At 42.7% G+C, this 21,172-nt stretch overlaps 1 protein-coding gene across 3 annotated transcripts in view; it reads right to left on the bottom strand.

Annotated features, from left to right (window-relative positions):
- FAXC (failed axon connections homolog, metaxin like GST domain containing) overlaps positions 1-17,526 on the bottom strand; it is a 36,422-nt gene extending 18,896 nt beyond the window's left edge. The window contains exons 1-3 of one of the 3 annotated variants that reach the window (XM_028723027.2): positions 17,296-17,526; positions 16,670-17,201; positions 2,785-2,920 (exon numbers count right to left, since the gene is read on the bottom strand). In XM_028723027.2, the coding sequence (XP_028578860.2) occupies positions 2,785-2,920; positions 16,670-16,923 (390 nt within the window). In that variant the 5' untranslated portion in view covers positions 16,924-17,201; positions 17,296-17,526. The other 2 variants (XM_028723029.2, XM_077926144.1) reach the window with 2 other exon arrangements.
- Between the last annotated feature and the right edge of the window lie 3,646 nt (positions 17,527-21,172).

The raw sequence follows: 21,172 nt of genomic DNA, 5'->3' as shown, positions 1-21,172 counted from the left end.
TTTTTAAAACAAAAAAACCCCTCAGCTGCTACATTTTTATGTAAATCATTCTCTACTTTTAGAAATCCATTGCTTCACAAATTTAATTAGTAACATAATGAACCAACATAATGCTAGTCAAATTGAGCAATTGGAATGGAGACAAAACCAGTCAAATCTAAAATCAAAGCTGCAATTAACTTCTTCTCAGGAGTCTAATCCTAGGAAGCACATTCATGAGCACAGTTCTTCAGGCCTGCTATGTTTTGATCGCCTTCATTTCTCCCACCCCCTTAACATCTAAACAACATAAGCAAAGAGTGTGCAACCGAGTCTATATTATATCTCACCTTCCCTTCCAGCAACACTACATGTTTCTCCTCTCCCTCTCACGATCACATATTTACAAGTACTCAAAAAAAACCCCACCTTTACATGGGAATTATTTTTAACAAATTAACATTTAAACTATACGAAGTGTTTTATTGATCCCCTGATCAAATATAACAATTCTACTTTTAGTTACATGGGAAACAAAGTCAAATAAACCTGCTAAAAGACATCAAACCTGTGGGGGGTAGCAGAAAAAATAAATAAATTTGGGGTTGGGGAATCCAGTTCAAAATGGGCTGTAAAATTCACGTGGCTAATAATAGCAGTCGTTTGTTACAACCCTTTGCCAATATGCCAAAACAATATGGTTTCTATGTTCTTGTCACATGTAGCAGTGGGAATGACACAAGCCTGGCACATGTGCATGGCACCATTGGGCGGGCAGGTTCCAGCAGGCCGTGCGAGAGTGGGAACCTCTTCTGCACATGTATGGACCTCACCGAGTTAAGACAACAGTCAGCTCCCAATCTACTGAAAGTGCCACAATAATAAAATCTTCTGCCCGAATCTGTTCCTTGACAAAAATAGCGAGGGATGTGAAAAGACAAACTTCAGTATAATCAGGATATACCCAAGAAATAATTGCTTTTTAACAGCAGTTGCTTTCCCTTCCACATGGAATTGCAAATGCCAGGTACAAAATGTATTAACACCACCAGGCAGGTGTTCAGGCAGTCCCTAAGCAAATCTGAACAACTCCCTCTATTTCCAGTGTACAGAGGCAAGTGACAGTGCTTACGTAGCCAAAATCGCATCACCCGCTTACAAGAGGGAAGTAGCAGCAGGCTCAGGGGAAACACCCCCCACTTCCAGGTTTTCAGAAGGTGGGGGGAACTAAAGAATGGGGATACAGACACCCTGGAAAGAGCATTCTCAATGATCATGAAATGCTGGGTGTCTTTGACAGAGGCAGAAGGGAATATCTGGGGACAGCATGGCTCATGGGCACCACAAGATTAAACAGGAGCACTCCGCACAGCAAAATTATGTGGCAGATCCCACTGCGATTCTGCATGTTTTAAAGCAAACTTAGGGGTAGTAGTTCAGTGGTAGTGAATATGCTGTGCGTGTAAAATGTCCCAAGTTCAGTCCCCAGCTATGGCTGGGAAGAATCTCCTGGCTGAAATTCTGGAAAACCACTGCCTGCCAGTGGCAATAATATTGGGCTAGATGAACTAATGGTCTGCCTTGTTTCTATGTTCATCTGCTTCCTAAAAGGGGATATTCTACTCTAGAAATGCTCTTCTGACCTGGTCCCCCTGGGCTGTTCCACTTGTCTTCATGAAAATTCAGTCCAGATGCATACTGCTCTCTTGGACTTTGGGTTGCTCACTGGATAAGGTAAGGAATGTGTGAGATAGCTACGCAGCCTTACACTCATATGGCTGTTACTTTCTTAGCAAGGGGTAGCGGTCTTTATCTCTGTGAATTTTGGAGGCAGCAAAAACCGTGAAGACTCAGAAAAACACAAAAGTGTGTGTTTGTGTGTGTGTGTAAATGGTAGAGATAGACTGAAATTCGCTGTTAAGCTATGGTTTTTTAAAATCAGAATTGTTATTTTTATGGACACACCTAATATATTTATCTATCTATTAAAATTAACATGTTCAATCAAGTAAATGTCACCTTAATCAGAAGGTAACCCTAAGAATAATTGATTAAAGAAGGAGGCAATCACATGGTACAGACCTCTGGCATGACTGTACTACATCATTTATATATAAGGATCATTTTTGAAAGCAGTCCCACCCAGAAATCTGTCTACTACACACATGTCAAAGCTTACATGTAAAGAGTTATGTGTTCCCATGTTTAAGCTTTCCACCAAGAGTGCAATATGGGAGAGTTTTCCAACAAGCTGCCTAAAAACTTGCATCATGAGGTGGTAAAAGGTAAAGGTAAAGGGACCCCTGACCATTAGGTCCAGTCATGACCGACTCTGGGGTTGCAGCACTCATCTCGCTCTATAGGCCAAGGGAGCCAGCGTTTGTCCGCAGACAGCTTCTGGGTCATGTGGCCAGCATGACTAAGCCACTTCTGGCTAACCAGAGCAGCGCACGGAAACACCGTTTACCTTCCCGCTGGAGCGGTACCTATTTATCTACTTGCACTTTAATGTGCTTTCGAACTGCTAGGTTGGCAGGAGCTGGGACCGAGGAACGGGAGCTCACCTCGTTACGGGGATTTGAACCACTGACCTTCTGATCAGCAAGTCATAGGCTCTGTGGTTTAACCCACAGCATCACCCGCGTCCCTCCATCATAAGGTGGTACTGTTCTGCAATGACTGTACCACGGGACTCTTTTCTCACTAGAACAATACACCTATCCTCTAGGCGAGGCATATAGTCTTAAAATAGGTGGCATCATGCGCCTGTAAGTAGCCAAAGTAACATAACATGCACAAGTTTACCTGGTAGGGCAAATCAGCCATCCTTAAGTAAGTCTCCATTTTCAAACAGAAAGGAGATAAACTCGGAATACCATTGTTTGGCCTTGAAAACTGATGCAGTATAATAGCATCTTTTGAATCAACCTCTTGCTCTTTCCTATAAGCAAAACAAGCGAGTAAGTTTTACAAAACAGAATCCATCATGCGTCATACAGCATCAATATGGCAAACTTGCAAAGCACAATGCAACTGCAGAGGCAAACTTTCCTTATGTCATTCAATAGGCTGCCACCATTTTGTATTCATTAAGCTTTAAGTCACTAAGAAGCACTTTGGACTGCAAGGGCAAAATAAGCCAAGTCAAGATGATTCAATATTCAAAATATCTAAAACCTTCCACAGTTAAATTCATATACACACAAATGACCATATTCATAGTTATGATGAAAGCGTTACATGTAGGGATGCCATCTTGTCCAGAAACTGCCTTGATAGCAAACATAAGCCTTGATTTATTATTAGTTCATATCTAATGCTGCTGAGTATTACTTTAAAATCATCAGGACATTATGCTATACTAAAATTAGCATGGTACTTGTAGCACGTTGTAGGAGAAGATACCATATAGCCATGGACCCAAAGTACTTGGCAAAAGCCTTTGAAGTTAGAATGTTGAGAAGTCCCTTTTTTTTTCTTTTGAAGCAAGCTTATAGTCCTCATGGTGAGATAAATACTCTTTCTCTCCACCCCACCTTCCTTATTTCAAATAAACTCAGTCAAGTCAATCCAACGATCAACTTAATTTTTTCTATGCCTGTGAGGAACCATTTCAGAATAAATATAACCAGGCTTGTGTATATTCTGAAATCCCAATGTCAGCAAGCAGGACATTTAGTATTGACCAAGGAAGTTAACATCCTGAGAATATCAGTTTACTTCTATATTAAAAGCAAGGTTCAATCCACTAAGATTGCTGAAACAGATTTGGTTAAAAGTCCCAGAACCCTAGGGTGCAAATATTTACAAAGGTATTTCTTACATAAGGATGGCATACATGGTTCTTCCTCAATCAATTTTACTCTCACAACACCCTATGAAACAGCCTAGCGGCTAAGAGATAGTGACTGGCCCTGTATCTTCTAGTAAACTTTATAGCTGAGTAAGGATTCAAACCTGGGTTTCCCTGGTCCTAGTCTGACAATCTCAGCACTACACCATTCTGGCTCTTCAATGTGATCTGTTGCCTCCACCTTTGCCTTCATCCCCTATCCTAGTCCCAGAAGCATCAGCAAGAGCAGGATTCCTAGAGTGATTGCTTTAGGGTGGTGCCACCTTGTCCAATATGGCGCCATTGTCCAATATGGTGCCACCTTAGAACAACCACTCTAGGAAACAGGTGTGCAATGCACACGTCCACCCACTCACACAGCCCCCAGGCTTAATGGTGCATGAGGTCCACTGCCTGAAAGCGGTGTCCAGAAAAGTAGTTCTGTCAACATAAGGATTTCCATTTGTGCAATTGATCTTCCCCTCCCTTTCATTGCCCTGTGTGCCCACACAAATCTGCTCCAAAGGGGTGGGGGAGGAACCAGAGCAAAAAGGAAGAACACAGGAAGAGGAAGTTCCATTCAGCAAACGGAAATCCTTGTGCTAATGGAACTAATTTCTTCAATGCTGCCCCAAGTCTGCCACATGGCAGGGCTACTTAAGACACTGGCAGAGGGCAGGGGAAGAAGTGGCCAAGATAATGCGGCCCCAGTGCCTTGCACAGCTCTTTGCCTGTCCTACAAGTGAACAGAAGTTATGCAGGTATATGCAAGTGTACTTAGTAAGTAAAATGCATGCAGACAAAGTTCCTGTATGTGGCTATCTTGAATTTTAAAATAAATAAAACACATGGAGCCCTGAATATAATGTACAACACCCACCCACTTTGGTTGGGTAACTGCCACATGCATTAAAATGATACGAAAACCTTGTTAATTCATGAAAACTAAAACATGCAGATCAGCAAATCCTTTGTTTTCTTTTTTTTTTTTTTTAAATTCTTTTTTATTGATTATTCCATAAAAAGAAAAACAAAGATAACACACATATAACAAAGACAACAACACAAAAAAGAAAGAACATACAGAAAAAACAAAAGAAACAAGTAAAAGGTACACATAATTATTGTTTTTACAATCTCCTATAACATAGCTGTTTCTTTCAGGACTTCCTTCAGCTTGGCCGCAAGTCGTTCGAAGCAATAAATAAAGTTACACGTTTCATCTTCTATATTGTTATTGTCATTGTCTCCAATTTTGTTCTCTCTTTTCCTTACCCAATAACCCGTAGTCTATCACAGTGCATCTTTAAATCCCTTTAGCGTTATTTGTCCATCACTAATACCTTCCAGATAATCTGCGTACTTTCCCCAATCCTTAATGAACACTTGGTCTTTTATATATCTAATTTTCCCCGTTAATTTATCGAGTTCTGCATACTCCGATAGTTTAGATCTCCACTCCTCCGTTGTTGGGATTTCCTGCTGTTTCCACCTCTGAGCTATTAAAACCCTTGCTGCTGTTACCGCATAGTATACCAATCTGCGATCCTCCTTTTTTATTTCTTGTCTTAGCATCCCTAATAAGAAAATTTCTGGTTTCTTTACAAACGTGTACTTTAGTATCTTTTTTAATTCGGTATAAACCTTCTCCCAAAACAGCTTTACCCTTCCACACTCCCACCACATGTGGTAAAAGGAGCCCACTGCATCTTTACACCTCCAGCACTTATTATCCACCTTATACATCTTTGAAAGTTTCATGGGTGTCAGGTGCCACCTGTAAACCATCTTCATGACATTTTCCTTTATCACAGTACACGCCGTAAAATTCAACCCGTCTCTCCATAATCTTTCCCAGTCCTCGAATTGTATACTATGCCCTATATCTTTTGCCCAGCGGATCATCACTGATTTAACTTCCTCGTCTGCTAAATTCCAGTCTAGCAGCATCCTATACAACTTGGATATGTTTTTCACTTTATTATTTATTATTTCCGTCTGAAATTTCGAGTCATTGTCCGCATAGCCTCTTTCCTTGATGTCTCTGCTAAGCATCTGGTTAATCTGTTGGTGATGAAGCCAATCGTAAACATACTCTTTTATCTGTTCATAAGGTTTTGTTCTCCATTTCCCATCCACTTTGATAACTAACTGGTTATATGTTGCCCAGTTGCTTCTCATATTGATCGTTTTTATGCTTGTTATTTCAAGGGGTGATAACCAGTGTGGTGTTTTCGGTTCTAACACATTTTTATATCTTTCCCACACTTCGATTAGCGGTCCTCTAAATATATGATTACCAAACCCCTTATGTGCTTTCATTTTGTTCTTCCATAAATAGGCATGCCATCCAAAGTAGTTATCGAAGCCCTCCAGATCGAGGAGCTCCGTATTTTCCAATTTAACCCAATCTTTTAACCAACTTAGGCAAGATGCCTCATAGTATAATTTCAGGTCTGGCAGGGCAAAGCCCCCCCTTTCCTTTACATCTGTTAGTAATTTAAATTGAATCCTGGGTTTTTTGCCCTGCCATATAAACCTCGAAATTGTCCTTTGCCATTCTTTGAAAATCCTGCACCCTTTTATTATAGGGATAGACTGGAATAGGAACATTAGTCTTGATAAAACATTCATCTTGATCATATTCATCCTTCCCCACATTGACAATTTTAACCGTCCCCATTTTTCTAAGTCTCTCTTTACTTCCCTCCACATCGGCTCGTAGTTATTTTTATATAGGTCTATATTTTTAGGTGTTAGCCAGATGCCGAGGTACTTGACCTTTTTGACCGTCTCTATCTGTGATTGCTGTTGGATTGCCTCTATTGTCCTTGAATCTACGTTTTTATATATCATTTTTGTTTTTTTCTTATTTAGTTTAAACCCAGCCACTTCTCCGAATGATTCTATTTCCTTCAAGATTTCTTCTACTGAGGTTATAGGGTCTTCTGTCATCACTATCAAATCATCGGCAAAGGCCTTAGTTTTATACACATTCTTTCCTAACGTTACTCCTTTTATATTTCCATTTTGTCTTATCGAGTTTAAGAGTACTTCTAACACTGTTATAAATAGTAACGGGGAGAGCGGACAGCCCTGTCTTGTGCCCTTCCTTATTTTTATCTCTTCCGTAACCGTACCATTTACAATCAGTTTGGCCTTTTGTTCAGTATATATTGCCCTTACCCCGTTGAAGAAGTTGTTACCTACATCCATATATTCTAGATTTCTCAACATAAAGTTCCATATCACATTATCAAACGCCTTTTCGGCGTCAATAAACATCATTGTGACTTGCTTATCAATCCTAACAGACAAAAATTCTAACATATCAATAATATGTCTTGTATTATCCCTCATCTGCCGACCTGGCAGGAATCCTGCCTGGTCCGTATGAATAATATCTACTAACACATTTTTTAACCTTTTTGCCAGGATTCCTGCGAATATCTTATAATCCGTGTTCAGCAGTGAGATTGGTCTATAGTTTTTAACCTGGGTTAAATCCGCGTCTTGTTTGGGGAGGAACGTGATGTATGCTTCCTTCCAGGTCTCTGGGATTTCTCCTTCCTTTAAGATGATGTTCATAGTCTTTTTCAAAGGTCCCACCAAAATAGATTTCATTTCTTTGTAATATCCTGCAGTAAATCCGTCAGGGCCTGGTGCTTTGCCCCTCTTTAGGTCTCTAATTACCTCCTCTATTTCCTCATTTTCAATTGGGGTATTCAGTCTTTGTTTCCCTTCTGCTGGAATTTTTTGTCCCCCTTTTTCCTTTAAGAATCTTTCTATCTTCCTTGGGGCAACTCTCTCTTGATCTTTATACAAATTTCTATAATAATTAAGAAACTCACTCCTTATTCCTCTGGGATCAGTTCTTTCTTCCCCGTCTGTTATTATTTTATTGATTGTCCCTTGCTCTTTCCTTTTTTTGATTTGCCAGGCAAGCCATTTCCCTGGTTTGTTCGCAAATTCAAAGTTTCTTTGTCTAAATCTTTTAATGTTCCACTCTACCTCTCTGTTTATTATTGTGGCAAACTGGGTTTGCAGTATTTTTATTTTTTCTTTTGTCTTTGGGCAGTTAGGCTTCTGGACTAACTTTTGTTCATTTGCCATTATCTGTCTGAGGATCTCTTCTTTATTTTTCTCTCTATTTCTATTTTTAATTGCATTCTGTTGTATGAAGTACCCTCTTATTACTGCCTTACTTGCATCCCAGATTACGCTCTCTTTTGTTCCTTTATCACAGTTATCCTTAAAGTACTCTGTCAATTTTTCCTTTGCCGTTTCCACCACTTTCTGATCATCTAACAAATAGTCCTTTAATCTCCATCTAAAGGGTCTCTTCTCTAAGCTTTCTAGTTCTATCTCTAATGGATTGTGATCTGATATTACTTTCGGTCTTATTTCTATAAGTTTAACTCTTGGACATAGATCTTTTGAGATCCAAATCTGGTCTATTCGTGAGAGTGATTGGTTAGGTTCTGAATAGAAAGTGAATTGTTTCTCGAGTGGGTGTCTGAGGCGCCAGATGTCCACTAAACTGCAGTTTTCCGCTAAGGCGAAAAAAGATTTTGGTAGTTTCCCCTCTCTGTTTGTTCCGTCTCTAAGTCTATCCATATCAGGCGAGACGACTGCATTCATATCCCCCATTAGGATTATTTTTTGATCGACATACTCCATTAGTTTTTCTTCTAATCTTTTAAAAAATTCATTTTTACTACCATTCGGGGCATAGATCCCTACTACCAGCATCTTTTCTCCTTGCCAGTTGATATTGACCCCTATCATCCTCCCTTCCTCATCTTTGAACATTGTTTTAGCTTCTATTTTACTACTAATATACAGTACCACACCTCTTTTCTTTACCCTATCCAGGGTTTCAAACTCATTTCCTAGCCGTTTATTAATCAACACCTTTCTATGCTTTCTGGCCACATGCGTCTCCTGAAGACAGATAATGTCCAAATTTTTCCTTTTCAAACATTGTTCAATTTTATTTCTCTTTTTTTTGTCGTTCATCCCATTTATGTTCCAATTCCAAATTTTTAATCCCATAATGCTTAGCTTTTCCTTTCGTTACTCTTTAGAATCTTCCTATCAGTTATATATTCTCAGAATCTTCCACTTCCTCTTCTTCTTCCTCTCCCGACCCACTCCCCTCCTCTTCTCCCTCCTCTAGCACTCTTGGTTCTCCTGATGGGGCCCTCTCTCCTCTCCCTAATTCTTGCTCCTCCGTTTTTAGCTCCTTGTATTTCCTAAGGAATTTCCCAGTTTCTTCTTGGTTTATAAGCTTATGTCTTTTACCTCTGTATGTAAATGATATCCCTTCCGGGAATTCCCACCTGAACTCAATCTTATTTTTCCTCAATGTCTGCACCAGGGGTTTATAAGAGTCTCTCTTTTTAAGTAATCTAATTGGGATATCTTTAAACAAAATTATGTAATTCCCGTCTATATTCAATCTCTTTTCTCTGTTCCTTTGAAGGATCCTGTCTCTCATTTCTTTATTTTTGAAAGTAATCAAACAGTCACCTGTGAATCTCTTTGCTTTTGTTGCATTGACCCGCATTCTAAATGCGTTCAGTACACTATTGGCCATTTCTTCCACTGATATACCCATCCATTCCGCTAGCTCCTTCGTCAATCTTTCTTTAACATTTTCATTCTGTGTCTCTGAGACCGCTCTCAGCCTCAGGTTCACCCCCCTCTGCCTTAGTTCATTCATCGCTATAATATCTTTTATCTCTTCCTGTGTCCTACTTAACTCCATTACATCTGATTTGATCTTTTCCTTATCCCTCTTAATATCTCTTATCTCCCCCTTTGTCCTTTTTAATCCTTCTTCTGTGAGCTGCGTCCTCCTAGATATTTCTTTTACTTGGCCCTTTAGTTCATTCACAGTTTCCTCCATTTTTTTATCTAATATCCCAATTCTTTTGTCCACCAATTCTAACTTATGCTCTACGTTAGCTTGGCTTTGCTTAATTTCTGCAAACATTTTCAGAATATCCGACTTAAAATCCACCTCCTGTTTCGAGCCCCTCCTCTCTCCTGGGGTTCCCCCATTCGTTCCTTTCTTCGTATGAGACATCTTACCCCTTTATACCTTTATACCCCTCCCTCTCTCCCACCCTCTCTTAGTACCTCCCACTGTTTCTTTATTTTCACTTTTCACTTTCCTTCCTTGCTGGGATTTACATTTACTATCTCTATGTACTCCCCACAAAAAAACACAAATCCATAATCAGTAAAACCATATGCAAAAATCAGGGGCAGAACAGTTGATCCGTAATAGTACGTCGTGTGTCTTCACTATCTCAATCGTAATCTCACTTATCGGCCAGTACTTGGTTCCTGTTGTGAGGATATTTCCTTTAAGTATGTGATGGTCCCAGAAACACACGCTTCTTCTCCTCTCCCGACCCAACTAGTCCTCTATTAGTTAATCCAAGAGCTAGGAAGGCTTCAAAAAGCTCAATAGCAAGGAGGCATTTAAACCTAAAGAAATGAGTGCTGGGTGGTCAGGTAGGGGGGAGGGAGAGAGGGAGGGAGAATGAGTGGGGGGGGATTAGTCACGACTCACACCATCTCCTCCATCTTATTTTCAAAAGTTCGTCAAGTCAGCACACGATCTCGCTGGTTCTTAAAGTAACCTTAGTCTCTTAAAAATTTAGCGTTTTCTAACCTCAAACCTCCGTCTTCAGATTTAACAGAGGGAATGTGGCTCTACCCAAGCAGTTCCCGATGCAAGCTAGCAAATATCAAAGAACACTGTCCTCTTTTTTCCCTGTTCCCACAAACTTCTCTCTCAGGTTCCAAATGGCGTCTGGTGCTTCTCTTCCAAGATTTCCACTCACATATATAGCATTAAAGCACAAAAGAAGAGAGCGTCCTTTTTCCTACTTTTAACCTCCTGTTCATCAAGGACGCCAGCCCTCTCTTTTCCTGGACCCTTTCCGAGCTCCTCCACTCCTCCACGGTTGTAAATCTTCCTTTGTGTTTTAACGTTTGTTTCTCCGGAGGGGGAGAGAGGGCTTAAAAGGGAACCACGTTACCGCCCGGGCAGATTACTCACTCTCTTTAGCACTGGTTTCTCGCCGCGTTTAAATTGACTTCGGCTATCGACTGAACTCCGTTTTCCTCTCTCTGTTCCCCAAGACTTCCTTGTTGCTGCTCTTAGCTACAAAGTTGCAGGTATCGGGTTTCTTTTTCTTTGAGAGCAAGCCGCTCTCCCTGCAAGCGCAGGGCTTCGCTATTTGAAGGCTAGAAAATGGCTCCTCTAGACCCGCTGGATCTCTCCGCTACACTCTTCGCCTTTCTCGGGTACCTGGTAGCCGGTTTGATCCTTCTTTCGGTCGTACCGAGGACTAGACTCCTTGAACACCCTTCAAAGGAGTTTTGGGGGTCTCCGCGCCCTGGAGACACCCCTATCCCTCAAAATAGCTCGGGTTCTCACCTCACGGTGTAAAACCCTGCTTGCGCTGGGATCGCAGCTGACCGGAAGCCTCGCAAATCCTTTGTTTTCATAGATTATTTCCCTCAGTGGTGCTAATCAGATTCCCACATTCTATAATCCCATTGATTTTAATGAGATGGGATACATATAAAACTTGTGGATATATAAAAGCTGGATAACCCAAAAGGAATTCTGGTTATAGGGGGCTTCAGTTGCTATGAGGATGAAGAGATTGATAGAATTAAACTCTTACTATGAGCCTTTGTCCCACACAACTCAAAGCTAGTCCTATGACAACTAGTCACTGTTAGACAAAGCTAGTCACAGCTAGTCCTATGACAACAACAGTATTTATTACTGTGCTTCTCCTAATCTCTTACAGGATTTCATATACTTTACCAAAGTCAACCTGACAGTAGCTCTGTGAAGAAACTTCACAGTTAAGGTAAAGTCCAAATACAATAATATTGTTGTGATATGCATACTGTTTGGATGAAAATTGTCCACTGCGTCAATTGGGGCAGGATGAGAGGAGAGGAAAGAATCTGGCCTCCGGCGCCTGTCCAGAGAGCCAGGAAAAACACAAAGTGCTTGGGTTCAGAAGGGAGTCTGCTAAGAAACGGTTAGGCCAATAACAGTTTCAAAATATTGTGTTTTTTGTTACATACTTGCAAGGCTTCAGTTAACAAAAGAATCTTGTGGTTATATGGGTCAGGAGAATGGAAAAGGGTCAAATTGTCATAGGTTCTTTAGCAGACAATCTATTCAGAGATCATTCGTCCTCACGTTTATAGGCTAATGGGGATTCAGAAGTGCAGAGAGAACTCTGAAGATTGCTCAGAGGATTCTGGCAGGAGTGGAGGAAGGGAACAGAAGCAGGGAAAGGAAAAAGGGAAAGGAAGGACTGCCCTGTATGGAGCCAATCATGAGAGAACAGTTGGTCAGAGAGTGAAGAGACTAGAAAGAGGCAGAAGGTTAGCATAGAATCACTAAAGGCAGACACAGAGGGAAGGCAGTGTGAGGGCATTCTAATTTCAGTTCTCCAGAATAATTACTGGCCAAAGTGACAGCAGCTGACACTCAGCTACAGGAATACTTCAGGAGGTAACTGACATCATTGTGCATGAGCCCTGGCCATTGAGTAGCTGACCAGAAGGAAGACTTGAGATGAGAGCTGCAGCAAATCTATTGGAGGGGCAGCCATAGTTGAAAGAGGTGGAGTCGAGTGTGAGTAACAGCTAAGAGGCTATTTTACAATCCAGTATATATTTTCAGTGAGACCCTGACCACAGAGAAGACTTGCAACTGAAGCCCATGAGTTAACCAGGGAAGGAGAAAGGGAGAACTGGCTATTGGTTTTGCACAGTGATGAAAACAAGGGAATATTGAGCAACAATAACAACTTTACAGCAACAATTTGTAAGGTGACTAAAAGTAATCACCTATTTAACAACACTTGTTGGCTTAAATAAATGTAGATTTTATTAAATAAGTTTTAATAAACTAATGCAAGTCTTCTGGTCTGTTCATCCCATGCCTATACTCAGTTATTGAAGACCATAAAAGTAGGTGAAAGGAACGAGTTGGAATTAAAGGGTTATAAAATCTAGGTACAGTGGTACCTCAAGTTAAGAACTTAATTCGTTTTGGAGTCTGTTCTTAACCTGAAACTGTTCTTAACCTGAGGTACCACTTTAGCTAATGGGGCCTCCCGCCGCCGCCACACCACTGCCGCGAGATTTCTGTCCTCATCCTGAAGCAACGTTCTTAACCCAAGGTACTATTTCTGGGTTAGTGGAGTCTGTAACCTGAAGCGTCTGTAACCCAAGGTACCACTGTACATCTTATTTAAACTGTATGATGTTGGGATCCTATTTATTTTTATTTTATTAAGATTTATAAGTCACCCATCATCAAAGATATCAGGGAGGTGAACAAATATAACCAAAAACACCATTAAAAGAACAGTGAAGATAAAACGTAGCGATAAGGCAGTAAGGATACATAGGACTAAGTAGCAATGTCCTTCCCTTGTGTAGCACAAAGGCAGATCTTCATTAACTAGGAGACCTTATCAAAGCTACAGTAAACCTTCCACTTGCTGTCAGGCATCAGTTTGGTACCCAGTGACTTCACCATGAACTCTGGCCCCAGAGGTTCGCCTGCAAATATACTTACCATTATATGCATGACACACAACTGTTCATCACTATGTGTGTCTAACCTAAGTATCTCCACCCAGCACTTTTAGAAAATTCCATTCCAACAGGTTGAGCTCTTAATGCAATGTCCGGATATCAAAATTTCCCATAGACACAGTCCAGTCTAGCTTCAGCTACAGAAAGTATCATTGTACTAATGCCAGGGAACAGATATTGGCCTTAAGGCTGTGTTGTTTATTGCAGTAAATATAGTTACAAAGAATGCAAAGTTGGTTAGAGTGAAACAAGAATGCCCTCTGGCTCTTTTTTCTTCCCATTCACCCTTCTCCTGATGGATACCTGTGTCTTATCTGTGGCAAGCTCAACATCCTCTGAGATGGGGTGGGGAATGTCTACACTGGACTCTGAAGCACTGTTTACCTCATCCTTGGAATAAGGAAGAAATCTCACTCCACTCGCCTTCCTCAGTGCTTTTGAGCTTCCACCAGCTCCTGCTACAAAAAGAATTGCTGAGTGTCTTTAACCACAGTTGGTTAGAGACTGTGGTGCTGATAACTCCAAGGTTGCAGGTTCAATTCCCATACAGCACAGCTGCATATTCCTGCACTATAGGGGGTTGGCCTAGATCAGGGGTGTCCAACTTCTGAGAGACTGCAATCTACTCCCACTAAAAAAACTGGCAGTGATCTACGCATTGTATTTACCAGAGTTGTTGAACTTTTTTTAGGGAGCCAAAGTTGTTGTTTTTAGGGAGCCAAAATTATCTCTCCCCTTGCTTAGTAACCAGAAGAAACCTAAAGGGCACAATCCCTTATCAGGTACTTTCACTTGTGCGTAGAGTGACACTCTGCTCTCATCTCTACTGCAACAGATAGGTGATGTTGGCCTTGCTTGGTGTCAAAGACCTAAATGAGTGCATAAATTACTACAGTGCTCCATTTCCTGATTGCAACCACAGCAAAATCTCTAATGATTTTCTGGAGCACTGACTAACCAGTGTTACAAGAGTCTTCTCCTCTGATGACTCAGGCCAGCACAAACAGCAATTCAGGATAAATCCACCTAATTCATTTTACAAGCTTACTCAAAATTGTAGAATAAAGGTATGCATTTCCATCTTTAATTGTTCTTGTTTCTCTCGTGGCAATTTGCAACAGTTCTCAGATGTCACAGATATCAATCTGTTTACTCCTGTTTTGTGCAAGGATGGCTCCTTTGTCTACCAGAATAAATCTGTCCCAATAATCTCTGGATGTTGCCTCCATCACCACCACTCCATATTTATCATCTAGATCTATAGGAGAAATAGTTTGCCAGGTGCTGTCCCAAGACAGCCAGGACTCATGCTACAGTTATTTAATATAGTTTACAAGAATAATAAAGACCAACTATGGCACCAGTTGTTAATTTCAGGTTCTGGCCTATGACAATCACAGCTGCATAATTTATCTAAACATTGCTGGTCTCTCATTTTAAGCTGCTTGTGGCATTTACAGCAAGCTACACTACAGTGAAAGAAGACCATTGCAAATAGATGGAGATGGTATCATTTTGAAGTAGTAGGCACATCTATATTGACTTTTATGTCAACAAACCCTCGTGTCTGAAGGTAAGGGAGTGTAAGAAAGGTGCTTCGCAGATCTGGGACAGCTTTGGAGGGGTTGGGGTACAATTCAGCAACTGTGGGAGAATGTAAACATGTCTCAGATGAGAAACACTAACTGATTCTCCAGTTGCAAAAGAGAGAGGGGTGTGTGGAGGATGTGGTGACTTATTTATGGCAGTGGGACTAGCAGGAAGTTTTTTGGGTCTGGGTTCATCCCACCATTACCACCTCCTAATACCTTCCCCAAAGAAGTAGCATTGCCAGAAAGTTAGAGGCTGACCAGATACTTAGTGGAACTGCTATGTTTGGGTGGAACTTGAAGACTTAGAGCAATGAGGAACTACAAGCCTGGGAGCCAAATGCAGCCCCTCGGGCTTCCCTGTCTGGCCCTTGGGCCTTTCCCCAGTCCTACTTCATATCTCTCTTGAGTGTCTTTTCCTGGCTGAAATGTTTTGTGGAACTCCCATAATGCCCCTTGGTTGCCTGGAAACTAGCCTAGTGTATCATTGTGAAATTTACATTTGCTTCTTCAATCACTTTTGCCTCTGGCCCCTCCGACAACACACTCATCATTTAGAGTTTAAAATGTGAAACACTAGTGAAGGACAGGGAATGGACAGCTGTGTGCCATGGAAAAATCCCACAGTAAGCAGTTTTGTAAGGGAGACGTATTATGACTCAAAATGATAACAGAAGCAGAGATAACAGAAGGTGCATCCCAACTGAATGGAGTTGCTATCCAATACATGAAAATGAGGTAACGGAAGTTTACGCTCTGATTCTCCCCCTCTCCCTGTTTTCTACACCCATTTCTGTAATATTTGGTGCTCATATCATATGCTTTGCAGCATAAACACATACCTATAATAGGGTAGAGAGGACCATATAAACCAATGCCACAACCCACCAAGAAGTCTCCAGTGCAAGCCCTATTTGTCAGAAGGCTGACCATGGGGACTACTATTCTGTATGCCCAACCAGTATTATTTGGCTGTGTGTCAAGTACTCCATAATAACCACATTGCAAGAAACCCAAAACAAACCACACCCCTACGAAGTGTCCACATCAACTGCTAGCATTTAAGACCTGTGCATATATTAATATTGGGATATTATTTTTCCATGGCCCCTAACCTTAAAACATAGTTGGCATGGCCTGATCAGCTTGAAGCGTATTATAAAACTCACCTTTATTCATGGGGGGGGGGCATGAAAACCTGTCTGCAAATCGCACCTGGAAGCCCCCCACCCTTCAGCTGCATTTACTCAGTGCCATAAAAACACTCTACATATGCTCAGAGGCCCATGACAAGCGTTTCACGGGAGCACTGGCACTGAAAACAGGTTCCGGGGTTGATGGACCTTGGGCTCAGACTAAGGCCTGCAGTTGTGATGGTCCACATTGAAACAAAGGAGGTGCAGCTTCTCTTTCTGCGGGTATCCTGGAACCCATATGATCGATGCATGATGGCTGATCACAACCCGTCCCTTCCCCCACCCAAAAAGGAATCCCCCACCCCACCCTAGGAAAACAACTCTCCTCCCTAGGGGTGCCCTTGCTGCTATTTTGCACCTCTTAGCTCTCCATCTCTCTCCCCCAAAGACACCCCCCCCCGGAGGCGCCCCCCTCTCACCTGATGGCCAGCAGCTCGTGGAGCAGGTAGGCGGCGGCGGCGAGCAAGGCTCCCCCGGTCAGATAGAGGGTTTTCTTCCACCACGAATCGGACCCCAGCCCGGCCATGACCCCGCCGTAATCCTGCAGAGGGAAAGCGACGATCTCCCCATAAAAGGAGAAGCGCTCGTCGGAGCCCGCGCACCAGAGGCTCTGGTTCCGGCTGAGATCCACCACGCACGACCTGGACGAGGCGAAGCCAACCCCCCAGGGCATGCTGCGCGGCGAGGGCGGCGCTGGATCCCGGTTCCCCCAACGAGCACGGGCGCAGCCAGGGCCGGCGTCTGCATCGGGGGGAGAAGCAGGCGGCGAGCCGGAGGCTTAGTTAGAGGCGGAGGAGGAAGAGGAAAAGGAAAGCGAGAGCAGCGTGAGCAGCAGCCGCCGCGCCGGGTCTCCTTGGCCAGCTCTGCAACATCATCCTCACCGTCCTCCTGCAGCTGCTTCTCGCCTTTGTGCCTTTGCATGCAGGAGGGGTGATGTCATGGCTCTCCTGCCTTGGGGAAAACAAACAAATAAATAAATAAACCTCAGGATCGATTCATCTACCCTGAAACATCCCCCCCCTCCCCGCGATCCAGGCGCACCCACCCAAGCCTGCCTCCCACTGTGGCGTCGGCTGGAGGGAGGACGAGGAAGGTCGCGGCGGCAATAGGGCAGGTCTGCCCAGAGCTCTGGGACAAACAGGGCGGGGATCGATGCGGGATTGATGGCTGGTTTGGAGGGAGAAAGCGCGCCCCGGTCTGCTTCATTGGCTCATCATCATGGTGCTGTCCTTCCTTCCCTGCAGCTTTCACAACATTAGACCGGACCGTGTCACGTGGGTGGCGTTCAGGTGTGTGTGTGGTGGGGCGAGGGGGGGGGGACGCAGCATCCTAACAAATGAAAGCATGCGGTCTCGTTGGTAAACAAAACCCCTGCTTTTTAGAAGATGCGGGTTTTTATTTATTTTAATTATTAGTTTTCCTTCCATGTTTGGCCAGGAGGACGAACGGTGTGATCCTATTCATGTTTACTTAGAAGCAAGTCTCACTCTAGATTCAATAGGGCTAGCTCTCAGATAAGCGTCCAGACAAAAGATTTGCCGCCTAGCTCCTCTTGGCCCTCAGAACCATGGTTGCTTCATCACCATACCCCTGGCCCAGAAGTCAGCAACCAGTTTGGGCAAAGGACCGTTGTTGCTTTTTTATAGAGAATGGGGTGGGTCTCTGATGGACCCCATTGCCACTTACTCAAATGGCATTGATGCAAAGGCCTACTGGCATGGATTGGCATGGACTGCTCTTCCAAACCCCTCTTGGGAGGGGAAGGGTGACTAGTTGCTGAATCCTATCATAGGGAACTGCTAATTTCCCCACCCATGTTACCCGAGATGCCTCTGCAGATGGAAAAAAACTGTTCACAATCCTCCCAATTTAGGGTGGCAAGTGTGAGGTTATCCTTACAAGCCTAAGAAACAGTCTAGAGCAGATCTAAATGCCAAGGCCATTTAGCAAACTTCCATTTGTCTTCCTGTTATTGTTTCCATTACTGTCCCTTGAAATCTACTTCTTCCTGTATTTATAAAAGTAATTTTTCTTTCTTTAGACATTTTCTTTCTTTCTGCAGAGATTCTACTGACCGAGGACAACTTGTCCTTTTTCTATTATGAAGTGCATCTTCTTTTCCAATTAGCTTCTGGCTTACCGCTTTAAAGATGACTTCCATCATACATATTTAAGAATCCATCAGTAGAGTGATCTTGATGTCAATAATTGGAAAGGGGAAGCCTTGTGGTTATGGGAATGTTGTTGCGCAACCAGGCAGACAAACATTAACAAATCAATGAACATTTCAAAAATTGTGCATTTACTTGTATCTAACAGGACATGAATGATTATTACTTCACAATTGTACACTGTGGGAATGGGAGTGAAATGCTTCCTCTCTCTCCCCATCCCCCCCAATTAGCCCACAATTGGAAAGCCAGAACAGAGACCTGGGTTCAGAACCACATTCTGCATCAAGTTTGCTAGGTGACCTTGAAATAATGATTATCTAAGAGTGTAGGCAGTGGTGAAGCTGCATGCTCCGCTACCAGGGGTGGAGAGCAGGTGGGGGTGTGGCTGGCGCCCCCCCAGGGGGGCATGACGTGCACCTGTGTGGGCGTGGCGTCTGGTGCGTGGGGGGGTGCGTGGCACGTGTCTGGGGGGGCCATCGCGATGGCACCCTACTGGAATAGTGGTGCCAGGGGCGATCCGCTCCCTCCACACTCTGGTTCCTCCACCAGTGAGTGTAGGTTACTGGGAAGATGGGAGTATAGAGTCAGTTATGCCACCTGATCTCCTTAAAAAGGAAAGGAGTATATGTAATACAGTGGTACCTCTGGATGCGAACAGGATCTGTTCCAGAGCCCCGTTCACATCCTGAAGCGAACGCAACCCGCATCCGCGCGTGTTGTGATTCACCGCTTCTGCGCATGACATCATCTTGAGCGTCTGCACATGCACGAATGGCGAAATCCGGAAGTAACGCGCTCCGTTATTTCCGGGTCGCCACGGAGCACAACCCGAAAATGCTCAACTCGAAGCTACTTCAACCCAAGGTATGACTATACAACTATTTCTATTGCATGTACTTTGGCTTAGTTAAGATACTGGGGATAGCTCCAAAGGTTTTCCAGAAAAGGTGGATCACATACAGTGGTACCTCAGGTTAAGAACTTAATTCGTTCTGGAGGTCCGTTCTTAACCTGAAACTGTTCTTAACCCGAGGTACCACTTTAGCTAATGGGGCCTCCCGCTGCTGCCGCGCCGCCGCCACATGATTCCTGTTCTCATCCTGAAGCAAAGTTCTTAACCCAAGGTACTATTTCTGGGTTAGCGGAGTCTGTAACCTGAAGCGTCTGTAACCCAAGGTACCACTGTAGTTTAGCTCAGAAAACAGGGATCTCGTTTCAATCCCTTTGTGTACTAAATCTATGGAAAATATACGGAGTATACTTAATATAGACACTATACCTTTAGTGATACCCAGACAATTTGCCATTCACATTTCAGATGAGTTGGTATATTAATTTTGTGCTAATTAGTAGTAATAAACCTCACTGGCTTTTTGTTCATGGAATACCATAGTAGATTATTGTTTGTTAACAGGAAGCAACAGATGGAGTTGAACATTTCCTGAATTTGGTAGCTATATGGCCACTATAGAGATATTCTAGCAGAAGGTTAGACTTAATGGGGCAGTGGTTTTTACACCTTATAATCTCCTACCATAGAAGTCAAGACTTCAAACCTCTAGCTACTTAACTGGAAGCAAACCCCATTAAACTGAATAGCGCCTGCTTCGGAATCGTCATATAGAGCCAGGGCTAGATTTCTCTCAGTAGGAATGTGACAATTTTGTGCAGTCCAAAATATCTTGCTAGAATTCTTGTTTTCCCACAATCCTTACTGTCACAGTAGTGACTGAAAGGCATAGAGTTCCTCAAATAAAAAAAGCCCTCATGAATGGTTTCAACTTCTACAAGTGTTAAAATCTGTGTTCTTTCCATAGTTCTATTTTTATTTATGTGGTTCCTTAAGACTTATTTTCCCATTTATCTGATAAAAAGCAAGAGCTACACAAGATTGTATCTGCCCCTATTCAACCCACTGCTGACAGCACAGCCCTTTGCTATCAACAGTGAGCGAGTAGTGGCAGATACACTCTCCTGCAATTCTTGCCTTAATTGTTTCTAGGGTGCAAGACTATAAGGTAGGACCAGCTTTGTTCTCCTGAAGCCTGGATCAAAGAGATATAAAAGGCTGCTACAAATACAGCAACAGGAAGTTAATAAAGCATTTGTTACACAAATAGCATAAAGCCATGGTTCCATGTTACTACCAACAAAAACAGCTGCTGGTGAGAAACAACATCCTTTAAGTACCCGACCTCAGCTATTTCTCCACGGACAACAAATAATGCTGCAAGAGTCTCCATTCATTGCAAAGCAAAGCAGTAATTTGGGGAGGTTTCATAGAATTATCCCATCTTTTACTTTTACAAAAATAAACCTGCAAGACAATTTTGCCTTGCAAAATTCTATTGAGAAGTGCCTACATTTTTACTGCTAGAGATGGAATGTGTCTGTTCCTCTGATTAGGCACCAATGGTGCTATTGCAACAAACCTCACATGAAATATTGATTGTAATATTTAATGGAATTATTCTTCATTGTTTCTAAGGGTGGTAAAAGCTATTTTAGCAAAAAGCTTTTGTGGCTTGGTACTGACAATCTTGTTGGTGCAGTTCAGATTTTAGAATTTAGCATAAGATGGAATAAGCCTTAGCTACTGCCATTTTTTGGTTGGACAGTGTTCTCAAAGCTACTGTACTAACATGAGTTTGACCAAACTGCAGGAGGCAGTGGAAGACAGGAGTGCCTGGCGTGCTCTGGTCCATGGGGTCACGAAGAGTCCAACATGACTAAACAACAACAAATTGC

This window comes from Podarcis muralis, chromosome 3 (assembly GCF_964188315.1).
Source record: "Podarcis muralis chromosome 3, rPodMur119.hap1.1, whole genome shotgun sequence".
Classification (NCBI taxonomy): Eukaryota; Metazoa; Chordata; class Lepidosauria; order Squamata; family Lacertidae; genus Podarcis; species Podarcis muralis.
Note: the sequence above shows the minus strand (reverse complement) of the source record. Positions and strands in the feature narration are given on the sequence as shown.